The sequence below is a fragment of the Dendrobates tinctorius genome, unplaced genomic scaffold, assembly GCF_039654945.1.
Source record: "Dendrobates tinctorius isolate UK_male_01 unplaced genomic scaffold, ASM3965494v1 ptg000254l, whole genome shotgun sequence".
Classification (NCBI taxonomy): domain Eukaryota; kingdom Metazoa; phylum Chordata; class Amphibia; order Anura; family Dendrobatidae; genus Dendrobates; species Dendrobates tinctorius.
Genome location: NW_027361921.1, coordinates 23968818 through 23993223, shown reverse-complemented (window position 1 = coordinate 23993223; position 24406 = coordinate 23968818). Strand labels below are relative to the sequence as shown.

General features: G+C 44.8%; 1 protein-coding gene across 3 annotated transcripts in view; it reads left to right on the top strand.

Moving 5' to 3' along the window:
• Positions 1–24406, top strand: part of SGO2 (shugoshin 2) — a 145662-nt gene that overhangs the window by 11054 nt on the left and 110202 nt on the right. For all 3 annotated transcript variants that reach the window (XM_073558223.1, XM_073558224.1, XM_073558225.1), the window contains exon 2: positions 6969–7119. In XM_073558223.1, coding sequence (XP_073414324.1) covers positions 6974–7119 — 146 coding nt within the window. In that variant the 5' untranslated portion in view covers positions 6969–6973. The remainder of the gene's footprint in view (positions 1–6968; positions 7120–24406) is intronic.

Genomic DNA, 24406 nt, shown 5'->3' with positions numbered 1-24406 from the left:
GGCCCTGCTCGCAAGCTTACAGTTTATGAGGAAAGAGGGAGACACGAAAGGTGGGTGGTAACAGTTGCTCTGATTGTATGGCCCAGCCATAATGTTAAGTGTGTAACAGTACAGACACAGAGGGCTAATGGATGCATAAAGCATGTGGGAACATGATGCTGGGAACCTGGTTATGGTAAAACTTTTGGCTCTGCCACACAGGGATAGGTTAGGTTAATGTGTTGAGGCGATAGGCCAGTCTGAATAAATGCGTTTTCAGGACACGCTTAAAATTGTGGGGATTGGGGACTAATCGTATTGACCTGGGAAGTGCATTCCAAAGAATTGGCGCCGCACGTGTAAAGTCTTGGAGACGGGAGTGGGAGGTTCTGACTATTGAGGATACTAACCTCAGGTCATCAGCAGAACGGAGGGCGCGGGTAGGGTGGTATACTGAAACAAGGGAGGAGATGTAGGGTGGTGCTGAGCCATGGAGGGCTAAGCATCAAGACTCACTCCACCATAGCCGTGGCAACCTCCTGGGCAGAAATAGTTGAGATATTAATTGATCAGATCTGTAAGGCCGCTACCTGGTCTGCACCATCTACCTTCTTTAAACACTATAGACTGAATCTGTCCTCCTCGGCTGAATTGACCTTTGGTAGAAGGGTGTTGCAAGCGTTGGTCCCTAGAGTGTTCAATTCTCCAGAAATCTCTCAGATGTGCTGTCATGGATGAAGGGAGTACACCGTTACTTACTGGTAGCCGTTTTTTTTTTTTTGTTTTTTTTTTTATCTCTCCCCCCCCCCCCCCCCCTTCCTTCTCACCTTATGGGTGTGCAGTGTGCACTATACTCTCATGCTCTGTAACCCAACTGAAGCGGGAGAGAGATATCGCCCTTTTATTTCAGTAGGTTTGCTGTCCAGGCTCGGTGGATCCCTCTCTCAGGTGTGCTGTCATGGGTTCTGGGAAAAATTGCTACTAATAAGTAAACTTGGTGTTTTACTCATACAGCGCCATTAATTCCACAGTGATTTACAGATATTGCCGTCACTGTCCCCATTGGGGATCATAATCTAAATTCCTTACCGATGTATGTTTAGAATGTGGAAGGAAATGGAGAACCCAGAGGAAACCCACCAAACACGGGGAGAACATATAAACTCCTTGCAAATGTCCATGATGGGATGTGATCCCAAGACCCCAGTGCTGCAAAGCAACAGTTTTAACCACTGAGCCACCGTGCTGGATTTGGTCTTTATAAAATCATTCATATAAAATCTGGATACCATACGGATGCAAAAAACGGGAATATTGATGACCGTACCCAGGAAAATTGTCTTTTTATTTATTTTTCTTGCCTGAAAAATGGATGATGTTGCATACCCATCGTTAGTATTAGACCTGTTTCACACATTTGGCATTCAGACCGAGTAAACTGCAATGTGTAGACTAGCTGCAGGTATCTTAAGTATTGCGGCTAGTCCGTAATCAGAATGTAAGTGTCAGAAGTGTGACACAGGCCTCATACAGTTTACTTATAGAAGTGTCCTTCATGGTCAGCATGCTCTGTACACAGACTTCTGATAAGAGCTCGTTTACACCACTGTATTTTTGGTCCAGGTGCTATCCGTGAAAAATAGACCACGCTCAGACCAATGTTGTTCAGTGGGGCACTGCAGGTGAGCGATTATCTTTACTGACCGAATCAGCGTGTGAATAAAAATGCGGCATGCACTAGTTTGTTCCTGATGAGATGACACTTGCCCATTCTATTCTATGGATGTCTTTAGAAATACCCTGGTTTAGGGAGAGGGGGAAAAAAAAGTGTGGCGCTCCCTCTGAGCGTAATACATTTTTACCAACAGTAAAAAATTCTTTTACTTGTGGTTATACTCACCTTCAATCAGTAAGAAATGCATGTTGAGTTTCTCAATGAATCAATTCTTTAGGCACCTCTCCTCCAGGTCTTGTATAATCCATTAAGGTGTGCAGCTCACTTTGGAGAACTGTTTGGAGAATTCGCTTTCTGGCCTCCCTCTGGCTATTACTGAAGGTAGTGGAGCTGGTCTGATTGACAGAGGGGTTTCGAGTTCTCTTTCTGGGCTCCCTCTGGTGGTTATTGTAGGTAATGGAGCTGATCTGATTGACAGAGGCTTGCCACCTGATAATGAGGATGACGATTGGAGATCTGGGGTTTCAGATTGGGATTTAAGACAGCTGACTCCCTCTATCCCTGCTGGTGATTTTCTTCCTGTTCCTCCTGAGGTCTGTCTCCAGCTCTGTCCCTGCATGTTCAGCTAAGTGGTTCACTTGCTATTCTGTTTGCATTTGATCTGGTTTTGTCTCTGTTTTGTGCAGATCAGCCAGCTCCGGCTGGGGCTGTGCTGAATCACCGCCCATATGTTACTGCTTGTGCCAGTTTGTTTTGTCCCCTGTTAGATTGGTCTCTTTTTGCTCTGCTTTCAGAATATACCAGAGTGCTGATATAGTAGGGGGCGAAGTCGTGCGACTTCAGTATTTTTGTGCATCAGACGTGTTGGACTTTTGGCAGGGTTTTTTGCGTGATTGCAGACAGTGTCTTTTCTTTCCTGTCTAGTCAGTGTGGGCCCCATCATTTGCTCAGTCTATTTTCCTGCCTGCGTTTGTGTTTTCATCTTGTCTCACCGACAATATATGTTTGGGGGCTATCTATTCCTTTGGGGTCTGCTCTGGGGCAGTTTAAATTTCTCCTTTCTTGCTTTAGGCTTAGTTAGCTCTCCGGTTGTGCTGAGGCGTCTAGGATAACTTGGGTACGCTCCACAGCTACTGCTAGTTGTGTGGATAGGATCAGGGGTCTGCAATCCGCTTAGTTACCAACCTCTCTGGTATTCTGTGGCTTAGCCTGGGCCTGCTCTCCTCCTCGGTGACCCATTCATAACAGAACTGTGTTGATCCTGCTTCGGATCTACATATGTGGTGAATTCTACGTAAAAAGAAACTCCAATTGAATGTGGAGCTCATCACCTTTAGGATTTCTTGAATACATCCACTTCCAGTGAAAATCTGTTACTAAAAGTTAATTTATTTTCTCAAAAAAAATTAAATTTTTCTAAAAATATTTAAAAACATATACTGTATATATTGCTCAAAACAATAAAGGGAACACTCAAATAACACATCCTAGATCTGAATGAGTGAAATATTTTCATTGAATACTTTGTTCTGTACAAAGTTGAATGTGCTGATAACAAAATCATACAAAACTCATCAATGGAAATCAAGTTTATTAACCAATGGAGGCCTGGATTTGGAGTCTCACACAAAATTAAAGTGGAATGTAATGTCCTTTAAAACAAGTCAAAATGAGGCTCAGTATTGTATGTGGCCTCCACGTGCCTGTATGACCTCCCTACTGTACAACGCCTGGGCATGCTCCTGTTGAGGTGGTGGATGGTCTCCTGAGGAATCTCCTCCCAGACCGGGACTAAAGCATCTGCCAACTCTTGGACAGTCTGTGGTGCAGCAAGTCTGTGGATGGAGCAAGACATGATGTCCCAGATGTGCTCAATCGGATTCAGATCTGGGGAACGGGCGGGCCAGTCCATAGCTTCAATGCCTTCATCTTGCAGGAACTGCTGACACACTCCAGCCACATGAGGTATGGCTTCATTAGGAGGAACCCAGGGCCATCCGCACCAGCATATGGTCTCACAAGGGGTCTGAGGATCTCATCTTGGTTCCTAATGGCAGTCAGGCTACCTCTGGCGAGCACATGGAGGGCTGTGCGTCCCTCCAAAGAAATGCCACCCCACACCATTACTGACCCACTGCCAAACCGGTCATGCTGAAGGATGTTGCAGGCAGCAGATCGCTCTCCACGGTGTCTCCACACTCTGTCACGTCTGTCACATGTGCTCAGTGTGAACCTGCTTTCATCTGTGAAGAGCACAAGGCGCCAGTGGCAAATTTGCCAATCCTGGTGTTCTGTGGCAAATGCCTAGCGTCCTGCACGGTGTTGGGCTGTGAGCATAACCCCCATCTGTGGATGTCGGGCCCTCAGGCCATCCTCATGGAGTCGGTTTCTAACAGTTTGTGCAGATACATGCACATTTGTGGTCTGCTGGAGGTCATTTTGCAGGGCTCTGACAGTGCTCCTCCTGTTCCTTCTTGCACAAAGGCGGAGGTAGCTTTCCTGCTGCTGGGTTGTTGCCCTCCTACAGCCCCCTCCATGTCTACTGGTGTACTGGCCTGTCTCCTGGTAGCACCTCTGGACACTACGCTGACACGACAAACCTTCTTGCCACAGCTCGCATTGATGTGCCATCCTGCATGAGCTGCACTACATGAGCCACTTGTGTGGGTTGTAGAGTCCGTCTCATGCTTCCATGAGTGTGAAAGCACAACCACCATTCAAAAGTGACCAAAACATCAGCCAGAAAGCATTGGTACGGAGATCTGGTCTGTGGTCCCCACCTGCAGAACCACTCCTTTATTGAGGGTGTCTTGATAATTGCCAATAATTTCCATCTTTTGTCTACTCCATTTTCACAACAGCATGTGAAATTGATTGTCAGTGTTGCTTCCTAAGTGGACAGTTTGATTTCACAGAAGTCTGATTTACTTGGAGTTATATTCTGTTGTTTCAGTGTTCCCTTTATTTTTTTGAGCAGTGTATTTTTTTTTTTTCTGACAAAGTGTAATGGTCAAAATTAAAAAAACAAAATAAAACCAAACAAACCCCAGTGCTTTCTGACCTCAAATAATGCAAAGAAAACAAGTTCATAATCATTTTAGAAACAACAATGCTAATGGTTTAACTCGGGAAGAATTCAGAAATCAATATTTTGTTCAATAACCATGAATTTTAAAAACCGTTTTCTTGCGTCTTGGCATGCCTTCCACCAGTCTTTCACGCTGTCTGGTGCAAAAATGTAAGCAGTTCTTCTTTGTTTGATGGCTTGTGACTATCCATCATCCTCTTGATTACATTCCAGAGCTTTTCAAGTGTGTGTGTGTGTGTGTGTAAGTGGATCTATTCAAGAGACCTAAGGTTAAGGTGATTAGCGCCACATTCGCTTGGAGTTTCTTTTTACTTAGAATAGTCTATGGGTGTGTAAGAAAAAAAAACATCGGACTCTGAACTGAGCAACTGTATTGCAGCCTTTTTTAATGGATTGATTGCACTTCTGTCAGCGAAAGCTGTAAATGGTCTTTCAACTGATTATTAGCTGCTGCTGTAAGAAGCCAATATACGGACTGCACACAGACGACAAATGAGAAACATCCCATGTTTCTGGATGAAACTGATATTATTTATTTATTTATTTTCAGACGTTGGATTTTCACATAGGAGTGTGATCCGTGTCTTTCACAGATACGGTAGTATTCATACCATACCATACCATACCATTAGCATGTCCGTGATTACTCGCAAGACCGAGAGATCCACAGAAAATCTGAGACCTGCCCTATTGATTTACGGGTCGGATAAAAATCAGCAATGCAAGTCTATGGGGCCATGAAAAATGAATCACACTTGAGTGACATCTGAGTGTCGTTCACTTATCACCAGGGATGTGGAGTGTACATCGGAACCCATTGTGGTGGAGTTGGAGTCGGTGTCATGGAAATTGAGGAGTCCGAGTTGGAGGTTTGGCTCACTGACTCCACAGCCCTGCTTATCTCGGCCTGACAGAATGGAGAAGGTGGAAAACTTTTCTGTTTTAATTTCTCCATGTACAAGAAAAATGGATTACACTTTGGTCGAAGTCTCATTAGAATCATTGGTCCATGTTTCTTGTGTGTGTTAAAATCTGACATGTGAATGAGCTGTAAGGGTGAGTGCACACAGTGCGGATTGACCTGTGGATTTGCCAGTGGTTTTCCCCTGCGGTTTGACGCCTGCACAATGGAACAGGTGTCAAACCGCTGAGGAATCCGCAGAAAGAATTAACATGCTGCAGATTTAAAACCGCAGCAAATCCGCGTGGAAAAAGCCACAGCATGTGCACTGTGGTTTTGAAAACCCATTGAATTGCATTGTACTGTACAATGCCAGCGGATCTGCAGCTGATCCGCAGAGGCAAATCCGCTGCGGATCTGCAGTAAAATCGCACTGTGTGCACATACCCTAAGAGTGAGGCATCGAGGACCTCCTTACCGGACACTGCTGGGGCTCCCACAGTCTGTTACATGGCCTGTAGATAATTTTACTTTTGGAATAATCTCATTTAAGGCTGAGGCTGCACTGTGATTTTTGGCCACGACACTGGTCGCAAGGCCAAAGAGTGGCAGTTGTCACTGCTGCATCACAGCCCCATACAAATGCATTGAGTCTCCCTAGGTTACCGCAACAAACAAGTCATAAAACATGAGACCCAGGTGAGTATTTGCTACTTGCTTGTCTCGGTGCTCTGGCCCTGCGATGCGGCGCCATTTGTTCTGCGCTCCAGACAAGGTCACCGTGTAACTCTAACACTATCACCCCAATGAAACAAGTTTGTTGTTTTTTCCCCTCAATTTTAAAGTTTAGTGGTTTTTCTTCACATGGCCGCTGTGCAATTACTGGTATATCAGTTCAAATACATGCATCCATCTGTATTATACACACATCCTGGATTCTCTGTATCAAGACCTCTAGGCTACGTTCACACGTTGCGTTTTTGCTCCCTTTTTTTTTTTTTTTTGCAGATTTTAAGCTGCATTGTACAGCAGCAGCTATGAGATTTCAGAAATCTCATACTTTTTTACCCTTTTAAATCAGTTCCTTTACTGCCAAAATAGCAGGTTTTGCCTGCAGCAAAAACGCAACTTGTGAACATAGCCTTATAGTCCTTATCTATTCTGGCCATTATAGGGGTCCTTACAGCCATGAGAGTGAAAGTGAGAGATCCAAGAATTGGCTAAATGGAAACTGGCAGCTGAATGATTTTTGTTTTGCTGTCAAACGCTCTTTCAGTGGGAAACCTGACTGAGATCTCATGGTAAAAATCTTTCTTTATCTGCAGAATACATGCAACTTCGGCAGAATGGATGTTATTTCCAGCTCTTCTACTTTACTGTCCGTAAAGGAACGGATGCGAGAAAAACTCAACGGACCTCTGAAGGTTGTAAAGTTGCAAACTTTTCTTGCTGCAAAAATCAAGACAAAAACCTTAAGTGAGTATAAAAGCGTTGTAGACATTAGGAGGAAAAGGAACAGAAGAGAGCACCATAGTGTAATAGAAGCAAACCTGAAATGACTGAGTCAGATTGGTATGCTCTGCGAAACTAAATGATTTACTGAGAGCATCTCCAGTAATAATATGGTGGGTTTAGACATTCAGGCCTTGTTCATGGGAGAAGGAGGGTCGGCTGTGCAAGTTTAGTAGTCTTTGTAAAAGGATAATAAAGTTCACAAATAAAGAAGAAATACTACGCCAGAATTGGAATTTTTGTTCATGCCACCTCACATAAAATGAGATCAGGAATGATCCAAAAGCTGTATGGACCCCGGTCCAAAATGGTACCAATGGAGAAATACAGCTTGTTACACAAAACCCCCCCCCCCCCCCCCCATATAGTTCTGCACCGAAAACACAAAGCTAGCGTATATCTCACACCATATCATGCCGTTTTTTCCCAATAGTGAATTTTGTTGTGCAAAAGTAGTAAAATGTTAAGTCACACATTCATTATTGTTGTAATTGTATCGACCTGCACTATACTGTGTCTTTAATTATCCAAAAGCATGAGTGGCAAAGAGACGCACCAACAATGACAAATGCCTCACATTGGTTTCTGACCAGACCGGTGAGCTGATTGCTTTTCCTTGCTACTAGCAAATCAAAAGAGGAACATTTTAAATGTCAAGATCCAATTTCTATTTTTTTTTTTTTTTTTTTCTATTTCTTTAAATGAACAGTTGATAAGTTGGGAAAACAATCTCTCCTACAGCTACAGAAAGATGGTTATGGCTTCTAGAATGTGACAATTTTAAAGCAAATTTTTTTTAACGCCAAACAGGGCCTGGTTGGTCCATAAGTGGTGAAAGTACTTTTTGATAAATCTCCTTCTGGGATTTTACCCAATAGCTATAATACTCAATGCATCCCATCCATGCAGTTAAATGACTACATTGTCATGCCAACGAGAGAGCTGTGTCTTTTGTTGTGCAGTCTCTCCACTAGAGCTTAAATGGTTTGTCTAGTACAAATGGCTTAGTCTGCGCACGCATTGTGTGTTGTGGGTATTTGCAGCTTTCTGAGCTGGGACCAGTGAGTAAGTATGCATTACACAAACTCCTGGCCAGGGCCCATCTAATAGGCGCAGCCTCGCTCCATACACTTATATGGAGCGAAGCCATGTCCACTGAATGACCATGTCACTAGCAGGGCTGTGGAGTCCGTAAGCCAAACCTCTGACTCCTATACATGCTCAGTAGAGACCAGTGCTGTGGAGTTGAAGAGAGAACCAGGCTGCAAGTGCTGCTGAAGCATCGGGTCCGGAACTGACGAGGCCGCACCTCCTGTTACAAGGGGGAAGCGTCTTGAGGAGATCATTTGCATATTCCCAGTGCCTTCTGGGATAAGTGAAGAGTCTCCCCGAGCTCAATGATCACTGGGTTTTGGCCGTTGCAGCTGAAAAGAGGAAATCGGAATTTTGGCTCCTCTTTCATCGTTTTTAAGAAATCTCAATATGGAAGAGGCCAGGAGCCATTTGGTGAGCTGCATTTCTTGCAACATGTTCAGACTTACCAGTGGAAAAGCCAAACTTCACATGCCACAAATGCAAGCTTGTGTCCCTGTTGGAGGAAAAGTTGCAAAATCTCGAAGAGAGGTTAGCTACGTTGAAGAACATTAAGGAAGGTGAAGAGTTCTTAGACAGAGCAGAATTATGTCTTCATGTTACAGAAAGAGAAGAAATTCGAAGTGCACCTGAAGAAACAGAGGAATGGAGATATGTGACCCAGAGAAGCAGGAGGATCAGGAGGCAGTCAGCACCCATACTTCTCAGAAACCAGTACCAGGCTCTCACGCAGGAAAACGATGAAGAAATACATCAGGATAAGACTTTGCCCACAACTAGCATCCTTGTACGCCTTCAGAGTCCTCCTGGATGGAGAAAGAAAATGTTGTGAAGAAGAAACGGAGAGTGGTGGTCATGGGGTTTCCCTGTTGAGAGGAACAGAGGCCGCTATCTGCAGACCGGATATGACTTCAAGAGAAATGTGCTGTCTTCCAGGTGCAAAAATTAAAGATGTGTCTGACAGGATATCAGGACTCTTCAGACCTACATATGACTACCCATTCCTGCTACTACATGTGGGGACAAATGACACCGCAAGAAACGACCTGGAAACCATCTGCAGAGACTTTGAAGACTTAGGCAAGAAAGTGAAAGAACTGGGAGCGCAGGTGGTCTTCTCTTCCATCCTCCCAGTGGATGGCCATGGAACAAGGAGGTGGAATAAGATTCTGCAGGTGAACAACTGGCTACGTCGATGGTGCCGTCAGCAGCGATTTGGATTTATGGATCACGGAGTGAATTACCTTTACGATGGACTACTTGCTAGAGATGGGGTGCACCTTACGAAGACTGGAAAACATGTATTTGGAAGTCGCCTTGCTACACTTGTAAGGAGAGCTTTAAACTAGAACAACATGGGAAGGGAAGCAAAAGACCAGAAAAAGCCATACACCTGACAAATGCTATTGAGAACTCTGCTATTAGAAGTGGAAAGGAAGAACAAAGACAGAAGAATCTAATAAAAATATTGGAGAAAGAGAAACCAATCACAAACTAAAATGTTTCTATACTAATGCACAAAGCACGGGCAACAAACACGGAGAATTGGATCTACTAACACAGGAAAAGAAATATGATGTCAATGGAATCACTGAAACTTGGTGGGACAATACACATGATTGGAATACAAGACCTAGAAGGATGCAACTTATTTGCAAGAAACAGACTTGATAAACGAGGAGGAGGTGTCGCATTGTATGTTAGAAACACGTATATCTGCACAGAGATTGAAGCTTCAGAGACTGGGAGTTCTGTGGAAACTGTTTGGGTAAGAATACAAGGACAGAACAATGGAAAGGACACCATTGTAGGCATTTACTACAGGCCACCTGTGCAAGCTGAAGATATGGATGAACTCTTTATGCATCAAATGGCCAAGTTCGCCAAAAAATATGACATAGTTGTCATGGGAGATTTCAACTATCCAGACATTTGTTGGGAATCTCTCAGGCAAAATTAACAGGTCAAGGAAATTCTTATCCTCTCTTTGCTGACAACTTTATCTTCCAAAAGGTAGGGGAGAAAACAAGGGGAACTGCTACCTTGGATCTAATCCATATAAACAGGGAGGAAATGGTTGAGGAGGTAAAAGTGGCTGGGACCCTAGGAGGTAGCGACCATGCTATTTTAGAACTTTGGATAACTAGAGGAGGAAGACCTGTGAAGACTCAGACTTCAAGGTTAGATTTTAGAAAGGCAGATTTTAAGGGATTCAGAAAGAGAATTGGAGGGATCCAATAGCTGGATATCCTTAAAGACAAAAATGTCCAGGAAGGATGGGAAATCTTGAAAAATGAAATTCTCAAAGCACAATTGTTAACAATTCCGAAAAAAGGGAAGAATAGGAAGCATTTAAGGAAACCAGGATGGATGAACACAGAACTTAAGCACATGCTAAAAAGGAGGAAAAAAAATGTTTATAAAATGGAAAGAGGGAGGCATATCTAAAGAAGAATATAATGCTGTCTGCAGGGCACAAATCAGATTATCTAAAGCTGACAATGAATTGAGGCTTGCAAATGATGTCAATCAATAATAAAGGATTTTAGGGATATATCAAAAGTAAAACAAAAAAGTCAAAGATGCTATAGGATTTTTACAGGATGAAAATGATGAAATGGTAAGACAGGATGTTGAGAAGGCCGAACTTTTAAATTCCTATTTTGCATCTGTTTTCTCTCAGAAAGGAAATGTAACATCAACTGTTCTTCACTGTCCTATTAGGCTGTATGCACACGCTGCGGATTTTGCTGCGGTTCCGCAGCGGTTTTGGCCGCTGCGGACCCGCAGCAGTTTTTGCTGCGGTGTACAGTACAATGATTCCCTATGGGAATCAAAAACCGCAGTGCAGACGGTGCGGAATTTTCCGCGCGGATTATCTGCGGTTTTCAATCCGCAGAAAGAATTGACATGTCAATTCTTTCTGCGGATTCTCCTGCGGTTTGCCATCTCCTCCATTGAGGAGATGAAAAACCGCAGGGCAAAACCGCAGAGCAATCCGCAGGTAAAACCGCAGGTCTTTTGACCTGCGGTTTCACCTGCGGATTGTACAAAATCCGCGCGGATGAATCCGCACCTTTTCCGCAGCGTGTGCACACAGCCTTAAGGGAATAGAAGAATCCAGGATATCTATATAAACAGATAGTGAGGAAACACTTAGCTAACCTAAATGAATTCAAGTCTCCTGGTCCAGATGAATTACACCCCAGAGTACTGAAGGAGATAGCAGAAGAAATTTTTGAACCCCTCTCCATAATCTTTGAAAATTCTTGGAGAACAGGAGAAGTCCCAGAAGACTGGAGAAGAGCAAATGTTGTTCCTATCTTCAAAAAGGGGAAGACGGTGGACCCAGGCAACTATAGGCCGGTGAGTCTGACTTCTATACCAGGAAAGATCTTTGAACAAATTATTAAACAACATGTATGTCAGTACCTGGATAAGAATGAAGTGATTAAACAGAGTCAGCATGGGTTTGTAACTAATAAGTCATGTCAGACTAACTTAATTTCCTTCTATGACGGAATCACTGATTGGGTGGATCAAGGAAATGCTGTAGATATAGTATATCTTGACTTCAGCAAAGCATTTGACAAAGTATCTCATACAATCCTTATTAAAAAAAAATGACTAAGTATGGAATGGACAAGGCAACTGTTAGGTGGGTTCAGAACTGGCTTAGTGATCGGACCCAAAGAGTGGTCATAAATGGCTGCACATCCAGTTGGAAGAATGTCTCAAGTGGGGTACCACAGGGCTCTGTCCTGGGCCCTGTATTATTCAACATCTTTATCAACGATTTAGATGAAGCAATTGAGGGTAAACTGATTAAATTTGCTGATGACACAAAGCTAGGAGGGATAGCTAATACTAGAGAAGAGAGAGAGGATTCAAAAAGATATAAATAAACTGGAAAAGTGGGCAGCAACTAACAGAATGGTTTTTAACAGGGAAAAATGCAAAGTACTACATCTGGGCAATAAAAATGAAAAAAGCATATACAGAATGGGAGGAATAGGGCTAAGCAACAGCACATGTGAAAAAGACTTGGGTATACTAATAGATCACAGACTGAATATGAGTCAACAGTGTGATGCAGCAGCAAAAAAGGCTAATGCAATTCTAGGATGTATTAACAGAAGCATACAGTCTAGATCACATGAAGTCATTATTTCCCTCTACTCCTCTTTGGTCAGACCTCATCTGGAATATTGTGTCCAGTTTTGGGCACCGCATTTTAAAAAAGACATCAACAAACTGGAGCAAGTTCAGAAAAGAGTGACCAGAATGGTGACCGGTCTGCAAACCCTGTCTTATGAGGAAAGGTTGCAGGATTTGGGATTGTTTAGTTTGCAAAAGAGAAGACTGAGAGGAGAATTAATAGCTGTCTACAAATATCTAAAGGGCTGTCACATTGTCGAAGGATCAACTTTATTCTCATTTGCACAAGGAAAGACTAGAAGCAATGGGATGAAACTGAATGGGAGGAGACAGATTAGATATTAGAAAAAACTTTTTGACAGAGTGATCAATGAGTGGAACAAGCTGCCACGAGAAGTGGTGAGTTCTCCTTCAATGGAAGTGTTCAAACAGAGGCTGGACAGACATCTGACTGGGATGATTTAGCGAATCCTGCTTTGAGCAGGGGGTTGGACCAGATGGCCCAGGAGGTCCCTTCCAACTCTACGATTCTATGAATTTGAGCACGGAGGAGACCCATGATCTGATGAGAGGGGGTGTGGTGAGTCGGGAGTATAAGGAGATTTACGTGGGAAAGAGAGGGGCTTCCCACCGGAGGGCTGAGTGAGAGGACCTGCGCTGCTAGCAGCGGTAGGCCGTGCAGTAGTGATAAGGGTCAGGTGCAGTAAGGACCCGGGAAGCGTCACCAAGAGTGCAGGTCAGAAAACGCCGAGAAGTGAGTTTGTTTGAAGAGGCTCCCGGCCGCAGAACACAGATCCAGGATGAGCGCAGTGGGGACTCCTGGGTATCAGTGAGTGTTCAGAGAGACGGGCACCGAGGGAAGCGTCGTGGTGCCGCTATCCAGGTACCAGCGGGGGTGCAGAGTGTCGGACAACAAGTGCAACATTGCGGTGCGGCTGCACTGGAAAGCACATGCTGAGTAGAGACTTGTGCAGAGCTTCACTCTTTGGCTCTGCAGTTCAATGGACTAGGTGCTCAGCAGGCAAAACCAGTGACCGCCTGCTGCCGCCAGAAGCGGGACTGTGTGTTAGGCAGGGAAGCCTGAAGACACAGCACCGGCCTCCGCTGGCATCTCTTGACCCATCGGACTGTAAGCGTGTAAAGGACAGCAGAGTCGCGATAAGTTGAACTTGATAAAGACTGAGTTAAAATAACCCTTGCTCTGCACCTCTGTTACTGCATCCCTTTACCTGCTTACGTTTGGTGTAGTCGGCAGGATGCAGTCCTTGGAGACAGATGCTGCAGACCAGTCCACGATGAGTACTCCCGGGTTCAGCTTGCCGTTGGGGGCAATGCTTAGTAATCTCCCAAAGTTCACGGGGAGCAACATGCTGTGGTGGGACTGGACTGGAGCATGCTGCTTTACACATGTACATGTAAAGTGACCAAGCAGGGTAGTCGTGGGCGAGCAGCTGCTCCCACTCGCTCTGGCACTCTACAGACATGTGTACCCGTCCCGGGGTGCTGCACATCACCCTTGCTTATGGCCCCAGGTCTTCCTCTTCTGGAACCTTGGCAGCAATCAATCCAGGGGAAACTGTATTCATAAAAGCTTCCTATAAAATACATTTAACCGTTTGGGGTGTGAAGGAGTAGAACATCACCTCCACCGCTCCTACATACTTAAAGTGCAGCACAGATTAATTTCATCGAAAAGCAGAGATCCTAAGAACAGAACAGACCTTTATAGGACACTTCATAACTTTACCAAATTCTTATGAAAACATTTACTGCACATGCTTCACTGAAATGCTGTGCCCAATTTATTATATATTTTAGGAGTCTGTGCATTTTACAAAGACTCCATCAAAATATATACAGACTCTGACTCCACAGCCCTGGTCACTAGACAGGACGAGTAAGGAATGAAGCTGCACCCACTAGACGTGCTCTGACCAGGGCGATGTATAACGCATATGTACCGGCCGGTCCGGACCGGGCTCAGAAACCGACAGATCACCACAGCACACGGTGCATGCCCAGGGGGCGGCTATAAAACTCTGCTGTCACACCCTTAACTGTAGCTGAGTGGTCATGTCATCTCCATGGTGAGAAAGGAAAGTTTCTGAAGACACCAGGATCGGTGGCCTCCATAAACATCCGATGGTTGGCCGACTTTCAGCCAACGTTCGTTTAGTGTTTTTGGGGGCCTTAAAGGGATTCTTTCACCAGGCTTTTGCCACCGAATCTGAGAGCAGCATAATATGGAGACAGAGACACTGATTTCAATGATGTCTCCTTTACTGGACCACTTGCTGTAGTTTTTGATCTCCATGAATCTCCGTTTGATAAAGCAGTTATTTTTATCACCAGAGGACTAGTAGACCTACTGACAGGTAGTACTCGATATTCATGAGCACTGTATAGCCACACATCCATTGGCGGCTTAACATGGTGTACAAAGAAAGCTGTCAATCAGTGGTGTAAGCAGGGTTATACAGAGCTCAGCATTCAGAGACCTGATAGATCTTCAGCAGATAAAATGGGGATTTTATAAAACAAAAAAAAAAAAAAAAATGAAGCCCAGTAAGTGACACATCACTGGAATTGGAGTCTCTGCCCATACCCCATTTGAGAGCAGCATGATGTATCTAAAAATTGCTGACATATTTTTTTTTTATTTTTTTTTTTTTTTTTGCTTCAGAGTGCTTATCACCAGATGAAAAGTGAACATTTTTTGCGTTTATTTCAGATCTCCTGTTTGTCTGTTTTTAAATCCTTCATATGGTTGCAGGGATATGAGCCTTTTTATTTAGTGCTAATTTTTATGGTCCTTACCATTGCTCACATGGTAATAATGCAGACATTGCTCACACGGTAATAATGCAGAGCTGCAAAAAGACTACACCAGAGAATCTTGTGAGCAAAGGCCATAAAAGTTTGCACTAAACATAAAGGCCAATATCTCTGGAAGTGTGTGTAGTTTGAATTGAAATATAAAAACAAAATGCCTTTTATACTTTTGGCATACGGTCTGGTTCAATGGGTGTCTATTTTTTTTTTTTTTCTTCATTTTCTCAGCGCCTCCTCAATATGTGCAGTTGCCATCCTCTTGTTGTAGTGAATAATGTATAGAAAATGGGCGCACATCCTATATATGATAACAGGGTGCGCCATCATGTATCAATAGTAAACAGCACAGAAAAGAAATATAATATTGATGGATACATCTAAAATCAGACAAATTTTCATAGAATGGTAGCGTTGGAAGGGTCTCCTGTGTCATCTGGTCCAACCCTGTGCTCAATGCAGGATTCACTAAGCCATCCCAGACAGATATCGGTTCAGCCTCTGTTTGAAGACTTCCATTAAAGGAAAACTCACCATCCCATTGCTTCTAGTGTTCCTTGTGTAAAAGAATAAAGCTAATCCCTCTGTGTGACAGCCCTTGAGATATTTGTAGATGACTATTAACTATTGCCTCTTGACCACCGTTCCAGTGTGCCCGGCTTCTGGGGGCGTGCGCTGCTGACGTCATGCGCAAGGCATCCTGGGAATGGGTGTGCTTGAGTGACGTCACGGGGTGTGCGCCGAGGCCAAGATGGTGGCGCCTATGGCAAAGAAAGCCAGCTGGGGCATGTGGATACTTGGTGTGGGGCGGCTGGACGTGGGAGGGGCATTGATTGGGCACAGGAGGCAGGAAGCGCAGTGGATCCCTCTTATAAGGAACGATGACCACAGATGAGGCGCTCGTGTCCGAAGCTCCCCATCATGGAGGATCACAGTGGACAGCAGCCGCCCTTACAGCAGCAGGAGAATTCACCAGTGTCTATGCCTGGTCACCAGCTTGGGTGCACAAAGACTACAGCCAATCGAGCGGCAGGAGTGGCAATCGCTCCAACCAGAGATCGTGGGACTACTCGGTATCCAGGAGGGACGTTGTTCGTACCCCTGATCAGCCTCTCAATCCGGTACCCTTCATTTGACAGCGGGTATTAAGTGATCTACAAGAATGTCACCTTTGTTTGTTAATAAGGGGTCATGTTCTGCTTAATCCCCAGGGGCCTAGAAAGGCTAGCGCCAAGAGAAAAAAATTAAGTGTGCCCTTTGTAAAACCCCAGTGGCAGTTCAGTGACAGAAGGATCTCTGCGCTAACTGCATACAGAAAACGATACGGGAAGAGACCCCCGACTTCGCCATGAGCCTTAGGGCCATAATCAGGGTGCAGGTTAAAGCTTCCCTGAAGTCAGCATTAAAGAAGGAAAGCAAGAGATCTCGGGGGGGGGGGGGGGGGGGGGGCTTGTCATGGATTCAGAGGCCTTGAAATCCATTGGTTATCATGTGAAATCCCCGTCCCCCTCCCCCTACTCCTCTTTCAGTGATGTAGACAGCTGACCCTGCTTTCCGGCCGAGGACATGGATAGACTGGTTAGGGCAGTCAGGTCAACAATGGGCCTAAAGGAGGAAAGGGCACCTAAATCCTTAGAGGATGTTATGTTTGGGGGCCTGGAGGAAAAAAGTGCACCTTTCCAGTTAACCCTAGGATAAAGGCGCTCATAGATAAGGAGTGGAAGAAGCCAGAGAGGTCTGTTAGCCTGCCCTCATCTTCCAAAAGGAGGTAGCCCTTTGAGGAGAAGGACTAGGAGGGTTGGGATAAAATCCCCAAGATCGACGGGGCAGTAGCAAAGTCCTCTTAAAAAAAAAAAAAAAAAAAAAGTCCCCTGCCCTTGGAGGACTCCGGCACGCTTAGAGACTCATTATATAAGAAAGCAGATGGGTTCCTGAGACACACCTGGGAGGCAGCCGCAGGGGGTCTGAAGCCGGCAATAGCTGGAATGTGTACTGCCTGCTCCCTCATGGTCTGGCTGCAACAGATGGAGGAAGAACTGAGGAGTAAGGTTCCAAGAGATTAAATTTTGGCTAATATGACTCTGTTTCAAGGAGCAGTGGCCTTTCTAGCAGACTCTGTGAGGTTGGCTGCTAGGGCTGCAAGCCTATCCAACACAGCTAGATGGCCTTCTTGCTTAAAGGGTGTCCAGACCTGCCTTCGAAAAATAGACTGCTCTATCCTGTGTGACGGCCAGTTTCTCTTTGGTTAGAAGCTAGAGGACATCTTAGAGAAGGCAGGTGACAAGAAGGGGTTTCCCCTTTTCTTGGTGGAAGCTAGACAGCCTTCTTTTCAGAAGAGAAAATTTAATAGGGGTCGTACCACGGGAGAAAAAAAGCTGGGACTTCAAGGATAGGAAGGGGTCTTGATCTATGTTCAAAGGACCCTCTACATCATCTAAAAAAGCCCCCACCCCCAATGACATCAGGTCAGAGGTAGGAGGGAGTCTTTCTCCCTGCCTGGGTGAACATCTCCCCCAGTTGCTGGATCTTATCTGTAATCAAAGACGGTCTGAAGATGGACTTCATCCATCCACCCCGCCAGACATTTATATTAACACACCGCAGGAAATCACCAGGAGAACAGCTATCCCTGGAGATGTAGATTTTGGGACTGGTACAAAAGCGAGTTCTGCGCGAAGTCCCGGTGGAAGAGCTAGGAAAGGGATTTTATTGCCACCCACCTCTGAGGCGTAGCTAGGGGTTCAGCTTAGTGGGGGGGCAAAATATCTGAGTGGGTCACTAACAGGAAGACATAGCATTGGTGCAACCTGTGCGGCCGCACATGGGTGCCATAGGTATGGGAGATGACCGCCCTGTTATTGAAAATAAGTCCATAAGAAGACCAGCACTGATGTTACCACCTTATGGTGACATATATAGTGGTAGTTACCAGTCCTGCAGGACATGTAGAGATTACTGCACAGTTATAGATGATAACTTACAGATGACGTTCTTTCTGGTGGAGTCATTCACTTTTCCCGTCTTTCATCTGACCCAGACCGACGTGTCGACTTCTCCAGCCTGGACTCATCTGCAGAGATTACAACAAACACATCTGTCTTCCCACATTTCCAGCACCGTTCACATGTAGAATCATGAAATCCTAGAATGTTCGAATTGCAAGGGACCTCCAGGGTCTTCGTGTCCAACCTCTTGCTCAATGCAGCAATGCAGGATTCACTAAACCACCTCAGACAGATGTCTGTCCAACCTCTGTGTGAACAATTCCATTTGAAGGAGAACTCTCCACCTCTTGTGGCAGCCTGTTCCACTCATTGATCACCCTCACTGTCAGTGTTTTCTAATATCTAATGTGTATCTTCTCCCTTTTCAGTTTCATCCCATGTTTCCTTGTGCAAAAGTATTCCCAACCTGCACAAACTCCTCATCCTGCCGATACCACAAAACTGAGCCGCTGCTGTCGTATGTGTCCCTGAAACTGCACCTGCTGTGTGGTACAAAAACAGAGCTCCTCTTACTGCCCTATATAGTAATGCCACCACTGTGCCCCGTACATCATAATAATGCCTCCTTTGTGCTCTCTAGATGGTAATTGCCCCCTAGAAAATATTAATTTATTTGCTGTGCATGTAATACTCCATGTGCAACTTTGATGGTCACAATACTGAGAACCCCTATAACAATAATGTTTAAGTGCCCACTTAAAATTTAATAATGTCCCCCTGAGTTCCCCATGTATAATTCCTCTATATGCAGTATGCTGGGCCCACAGCTCACCTAAAAAAAAATGTATGATGATGCCACAACTCCCCTATACACCGTATGATGATCCCACAGCTCCCTTATATACAGTATGCTCGGTCCGCAGCTCCCGTACATATCGTATGATGTCCCTCAAAGTTCCCCTATACATATAATGATGTTACCACGTTCTTTTCCAAAGATTTTATTTGGATTTTAAAATAACAGGCAAGAATAGGGAGTAAGGGCAGGAGAGGAGGGGGGGGAGAGGATAGGGATGGGGAGGGGAAGAAAAAGAAAGAAAAAGGAGGGACATAGGTAAAATAACAATGCAACAATATAACGAGTGATATTACACTTATAGGGTACATAATGCCCAGGTCACTGGGGGTGTAAAAGGTATAAACAAACGACTGCGAACAAACGCATAACGAGAGATTGTAGGCCAATTAAGGCCAATCATAAGTGAGAAAATATTTAACAAGGATTAGTAGACGAAATATACAATTAAATATACAATAGTTAGCACGTTCTGACACCTTGCGACACCCGCACTGAGAGCCCCTTTAACTGGAGGAAATTGACTTTATTTCTCCTGGCAGCCTTGCTCTTCCAGTCATAGGGGTTGCGCTGGCACGGTTTCAGTCACTGGTCTGTGTATAGAGTGGAGGCTGTAACCGCACCCCGACACTGACTGAAAGCCGCCTCAGCACCGTCTGCCACCCGGTAGTTACCCTACTGGTGCACCCATAAATATTAATGCTTAAGTGTCCACTTAATATTTAACTTTGTCCCCCTATGTACAGTAGTAGTGGCCCGAGCTTCACTGATGTGAGCAGGGGGTGGTGTGATGACTCTTTTTGGCTTCTCCCAATTATCTTCTATTGAGTGGAGTCAAACTAATCTAGTCAAAACGTGCATATAGCAAACATGGTCGTATGACCGCCTGATTGCACCAGTGGTCTTTGGGTCTCATGACTGCGGGCGTACCCCATCATGATTTTGCGGTCTGTAGTCTGAGTGACTGCACACAATTATCCTGAGCCTTTAATCACTTTTTAATAAATTGCTTATTAAATAGAATACAGCTCGTGGTCATACTTGTTAGGGGGCAGACAGATGGACGTATTTCTCGTGCGAGGATCGCATCACAATCCTCAGACTGACTTGTCAGCTCTCCACACCTGAGTGTGACAGCTGCATAGTAATCCATCACGCTCATGTCAGGAGCGGTACCGGCCAGTCCGAGGATTACAGTGCGATCCTCGCATGAGTTATACGGCCGTCTGCCTGTGCAGTTATACCTTTGAAATATTTATTATTAAATTATTGACAAGATCACAAGTATTAAAAAAAAAAAAAAAAAAAAAAAACAATTATTCCTTCAAAATGGAGTCAGTGAACACAGCTATAAAGCTATTGTTCCTAGATTGCTTCATGGTGGTCGTAGACTTAAAAGATGCCTACTACCACATCCCCATCTGAGAATATTATTTATTAATATATCCATGGTGCTGTACATGAGATGGGGTTGCATGCAAAGTTATAGATATCGTTAACAGTAAACAAATTTAAAATGACACTGGTACAGAGGGGAGAGGACCCTGTCCTTGCGGACTTACATTCTACGGGATAATGGGGAAGAGACAGAAGGTTGGGAGTGCAGCAGCTCTGGTGGTGACGTGGCAGCAGCTCAGGCAGTAGAGAGGCGGCAGAATGGTCATTGCAGGCTGTAAGCTTTCCTGAAAAGATGGGTTTTCAGGTTCCGTTTGAAGGAGCCGAGGGTGGTGGATAATCGAACGTGTTGAGGCATGGAATTCCAGAGGATGGGGGATAGTCAGGAGAAATCTTGGAGGCTGTTGTGTGAGGAATGTATAGGTGTGGAGTAGAGTAGGGGGTCTTGGGAGGATTGAAGATTAAATGAGGGAAGATATTGGGAGATTAGTTCAGAGATATAGGGAGGGGACAGGTTGTGGATGGCTTTGTAGGTCAGTGTTAGTAGTTTGAACTGGATTTGTTGGGGAATTGGGAACAAATGGAGGGATTTGCAGAGGTGAGAGACAGGGGAGGAGAGAGGTGGATTAGTCGGGCAGCGGAGTTGAGGACAGACTGGAGTTGTGAAAGAGAGTTAGCAGGGAGGCCACAGAGGAAGTGTTGCAGTAGTCCAGGCGGGAGATAAAGAGGGCATGTACAAGAGGTTTGAGGGCTGAGGAAGGGACTGATTCTGGAAATATTTTTGAGGTGGCAAGAGTTTGGATGTGTGGTTTGAAGGACCGGGCAGAGTCGAGAGATACAAAAGTTCTTGAGGGTGGCTCTGTATGTCCAGTGACAGGTCAGGCACTGTCCGTATGCATCCCTCCCATTCAGTGTCTCAGTGGCCCCAAGGGTGTTTACCAAGGTAATATCGGAGGTGATGGCCTACCTTCATTCTCAAGATATTATCATCCCGTACCTGGACGACTTCTTTATATTTAGGAGGTCGAAAGATCACTGTGTAGAACAGATGAGGGAAGTGACCCTAAAGGAGCTAGGCTGGATGGTAAATACCCTCAAATCAAAGCTAAGACCAGAAAAGATACAATCCTTCCCTGGGGTTGGTTCTGGACTCCAAGCGCCAGGGCTGTCTCCTACCAGAGAAAAAGAGAGCCAAAATAATGGACCTGGCACTGTCTGCAATACAATAGCCTATAATGACATTAAGGAAGACTCTGTCCTTGCTAGGATCCCTAACATCCTGTATACCAGCAGTAACATGGGCACAGTTTCACCTAAGACAGGTACAGTGGGAGGTCCTGTCAGCACAGAGGTCATTAAAAGGGCATTTAAAGGGAAACGTACATATTTCCTTAGCTGTAAGAGACTACCTTGCCTGGTGGACCGTAAGAGAGCATTTGGTGTCAGGGGACCAGTGGTTGAGGCCGGTGGAGAACGTTATCACGACGGACGCAAGCAATACCAGATGGGGAGCACATCTGAGATTCTACTCAGTGCAGAGAACCTGGTCTCCTCTAGAAAAAGATTAGGGTTCAAACTTAAAAGAGATGTGGGCTGTGGAAAGAGACTTAAGACACTTTTTCCCTTCCTTCAGGTCGCCATGCCCGGGTCGTGTCTGACAATCGCGCGGTTGTGGCTTATAGCAACCACCAGGGTGGAACGAGGTACCATACCCTTTTGGAGGCAGCAAACATCCTGCTCCAGTTAGCAGAGCAACACCTATCTCTTACGGTACTTCACATAAGGGGAATAGAAAGCACAAACGCAGACTTTAGTCGCAAGAAATTGAGACTGGGAGAATGGTCTCTAAATCCTCACGTTTTCCAGCAAATGGGGCAGGCCGGAGATAGATTTGTTTGCATGTGTACACAACAGGAAAGTGAGGAATTTCTGCTCATTGAACCCAAGGGAGATTCAATTTGTGGTGGAAGCCATTCAGATACCTTGGAATTTCAGTATGGCCTATGTATTTCCCCTGATAGCGATGATTCCAGCAGTCATGAGAAAGATCAGATCAGGCAAGAGTGATTCTCATTGCTCCATTTTGGCCGAGGAGACCGTGGTTCTCACTTCTAAGGTGGATGTCAGTTACCGATCCATGGATTCTACCTGAGAACCCGGATCTGCTTACCCAGGGACCAGTGTGCCACTCTCAAGTGAATGGCTTCCATCTGGCGGCATGGAATTTGACAGGGCATTACGGAGTCGGGAGGAATTCTTCCTAGGGCTGGTCTCCACCCTGTTGAAAAGTAGGAAGCCGATTACATCAAGGATCTATGGTAGAATATGGAAGAAGTTTCTGGAGTCTTTAGGACAGCCCTTGGGGGGGATAAAGCTCCAGTAGGGGCTATTTTGGAATTTCTGCAGTTGCGATAGCAACTAGGGTTAGCAACTAATACTCTTAAGGTACAGGTGTCTTCCTTGGGTGCTTGTATAATTGCAACCTAGCATCCAATAGATGGGTGTCCTGATTAATTAACTCCTGTAGTAGATCTAGACTGGTTATAGTTCCGAAAATTCCTTCATGGGACCTGAACCTAATTTTAGAGGTGCTAACTAGGGAGCCATTTGAGCCCTTACAGGAGTTATCTGCAAAATTCCTCACGCTTAAAGCGGTGTTGCTAGTGGCCTTAACATCAGCCCATCGGGTAAGTGACATACAAGCCCTGTCTATATCCCCCCCCTCCTTACACGCAAGTGTATGAGGACAGGGTTGTTCTAAGACCTGATCCGGCTTATCTCCCCAAGGTAGTTCTTAAATTCCAAAGGAGCCAAGAGGTCACTTTACCTTCCTTCTGTGATAACCCTAAAAATCCAGGAGAGGAAAAATTCCATACTTTAGATGTGAGAAGGTCCATGTTAGAGTACATGTCCATGACTAGTCAGTGAAGGAAAGATCAGTCCCTATTCATAACCTTCCAGGGTAGCAGAAAGGGTTACGGGGTATCTATAGGTACCATTGCCAGATGGATCAGGGAGGCCATTAGTTTATCCTACTCTGCGAGTGGTGCTCCGGTTCCTGAAGTCATAAAGATTCACCTCTGCCTTTTCTGCCCAGGAAGTAGCCACGGCTATGGTGGAGTATCGATTGATCAGATCTGTAAGACCGCTACCTAGTCCTCACATCTACCTTCTTTAAGCACTTGTTATCATTTTACAAGCACTTGCTCTTTACTGCTATATATACTGTATATTTTTTTACAACAGAGTATTTTTACACATTTGTTATACTGTGCTTTCTCTGTTTCACTTCTTTAAGCACTATAGACTGAATCTGTCCTCTTCGGCTGACCGAACCTTTGGTAGGGTAGAAGGGTGCTCCAAGTGGTGGTCCCTCCCTAAGGTATTTTCATTTCTCCAAAAACCTCAGGTGTGCTGTCATGGGTGAAGGTAAAACACACAGGTTACTTAACTGTAGCCGGTTGGTTTTTCCGGAACCCATGACAGCATCCATATATTTTCTTCCCCCCCCCCCCACTTCCCACCTTTTGGGTGTGCACTATAGTTTGGGTGTTTTTTTTTTTTTTTTTTTTTTAAATATATAATGTGGTGTTGGTTATCTGTGTAAATTAACCGGAAGTCCTCATGGGTTCCAGAGAAAATGGCTACCGGTAAGTAACCTTGGTCTTTTTCTTGCCCATTTTATTGATGTACAATCCATACAAACTATGAAATGTAAGTACAAAAATCTGAAACACCTCTAATAAGGTTAAAAAAGGCCTATTTCTCATAGAATTTCTTGAGCCAGCCAGCTGAGAGCGGGACAAAGGCTTGCTTGCGATATAGAGTCATGCTGAAGCTGCCAAAGAACATTCTAGAAACACCATTCCATGGGGAGTTATGGAGATAATATATGTCCTAGTTGTACATCCTGTACATTTCCAACATCTCTGGAAAGGACCGAACACCTACCAGGGTCTCGACCCGTTCTAACACC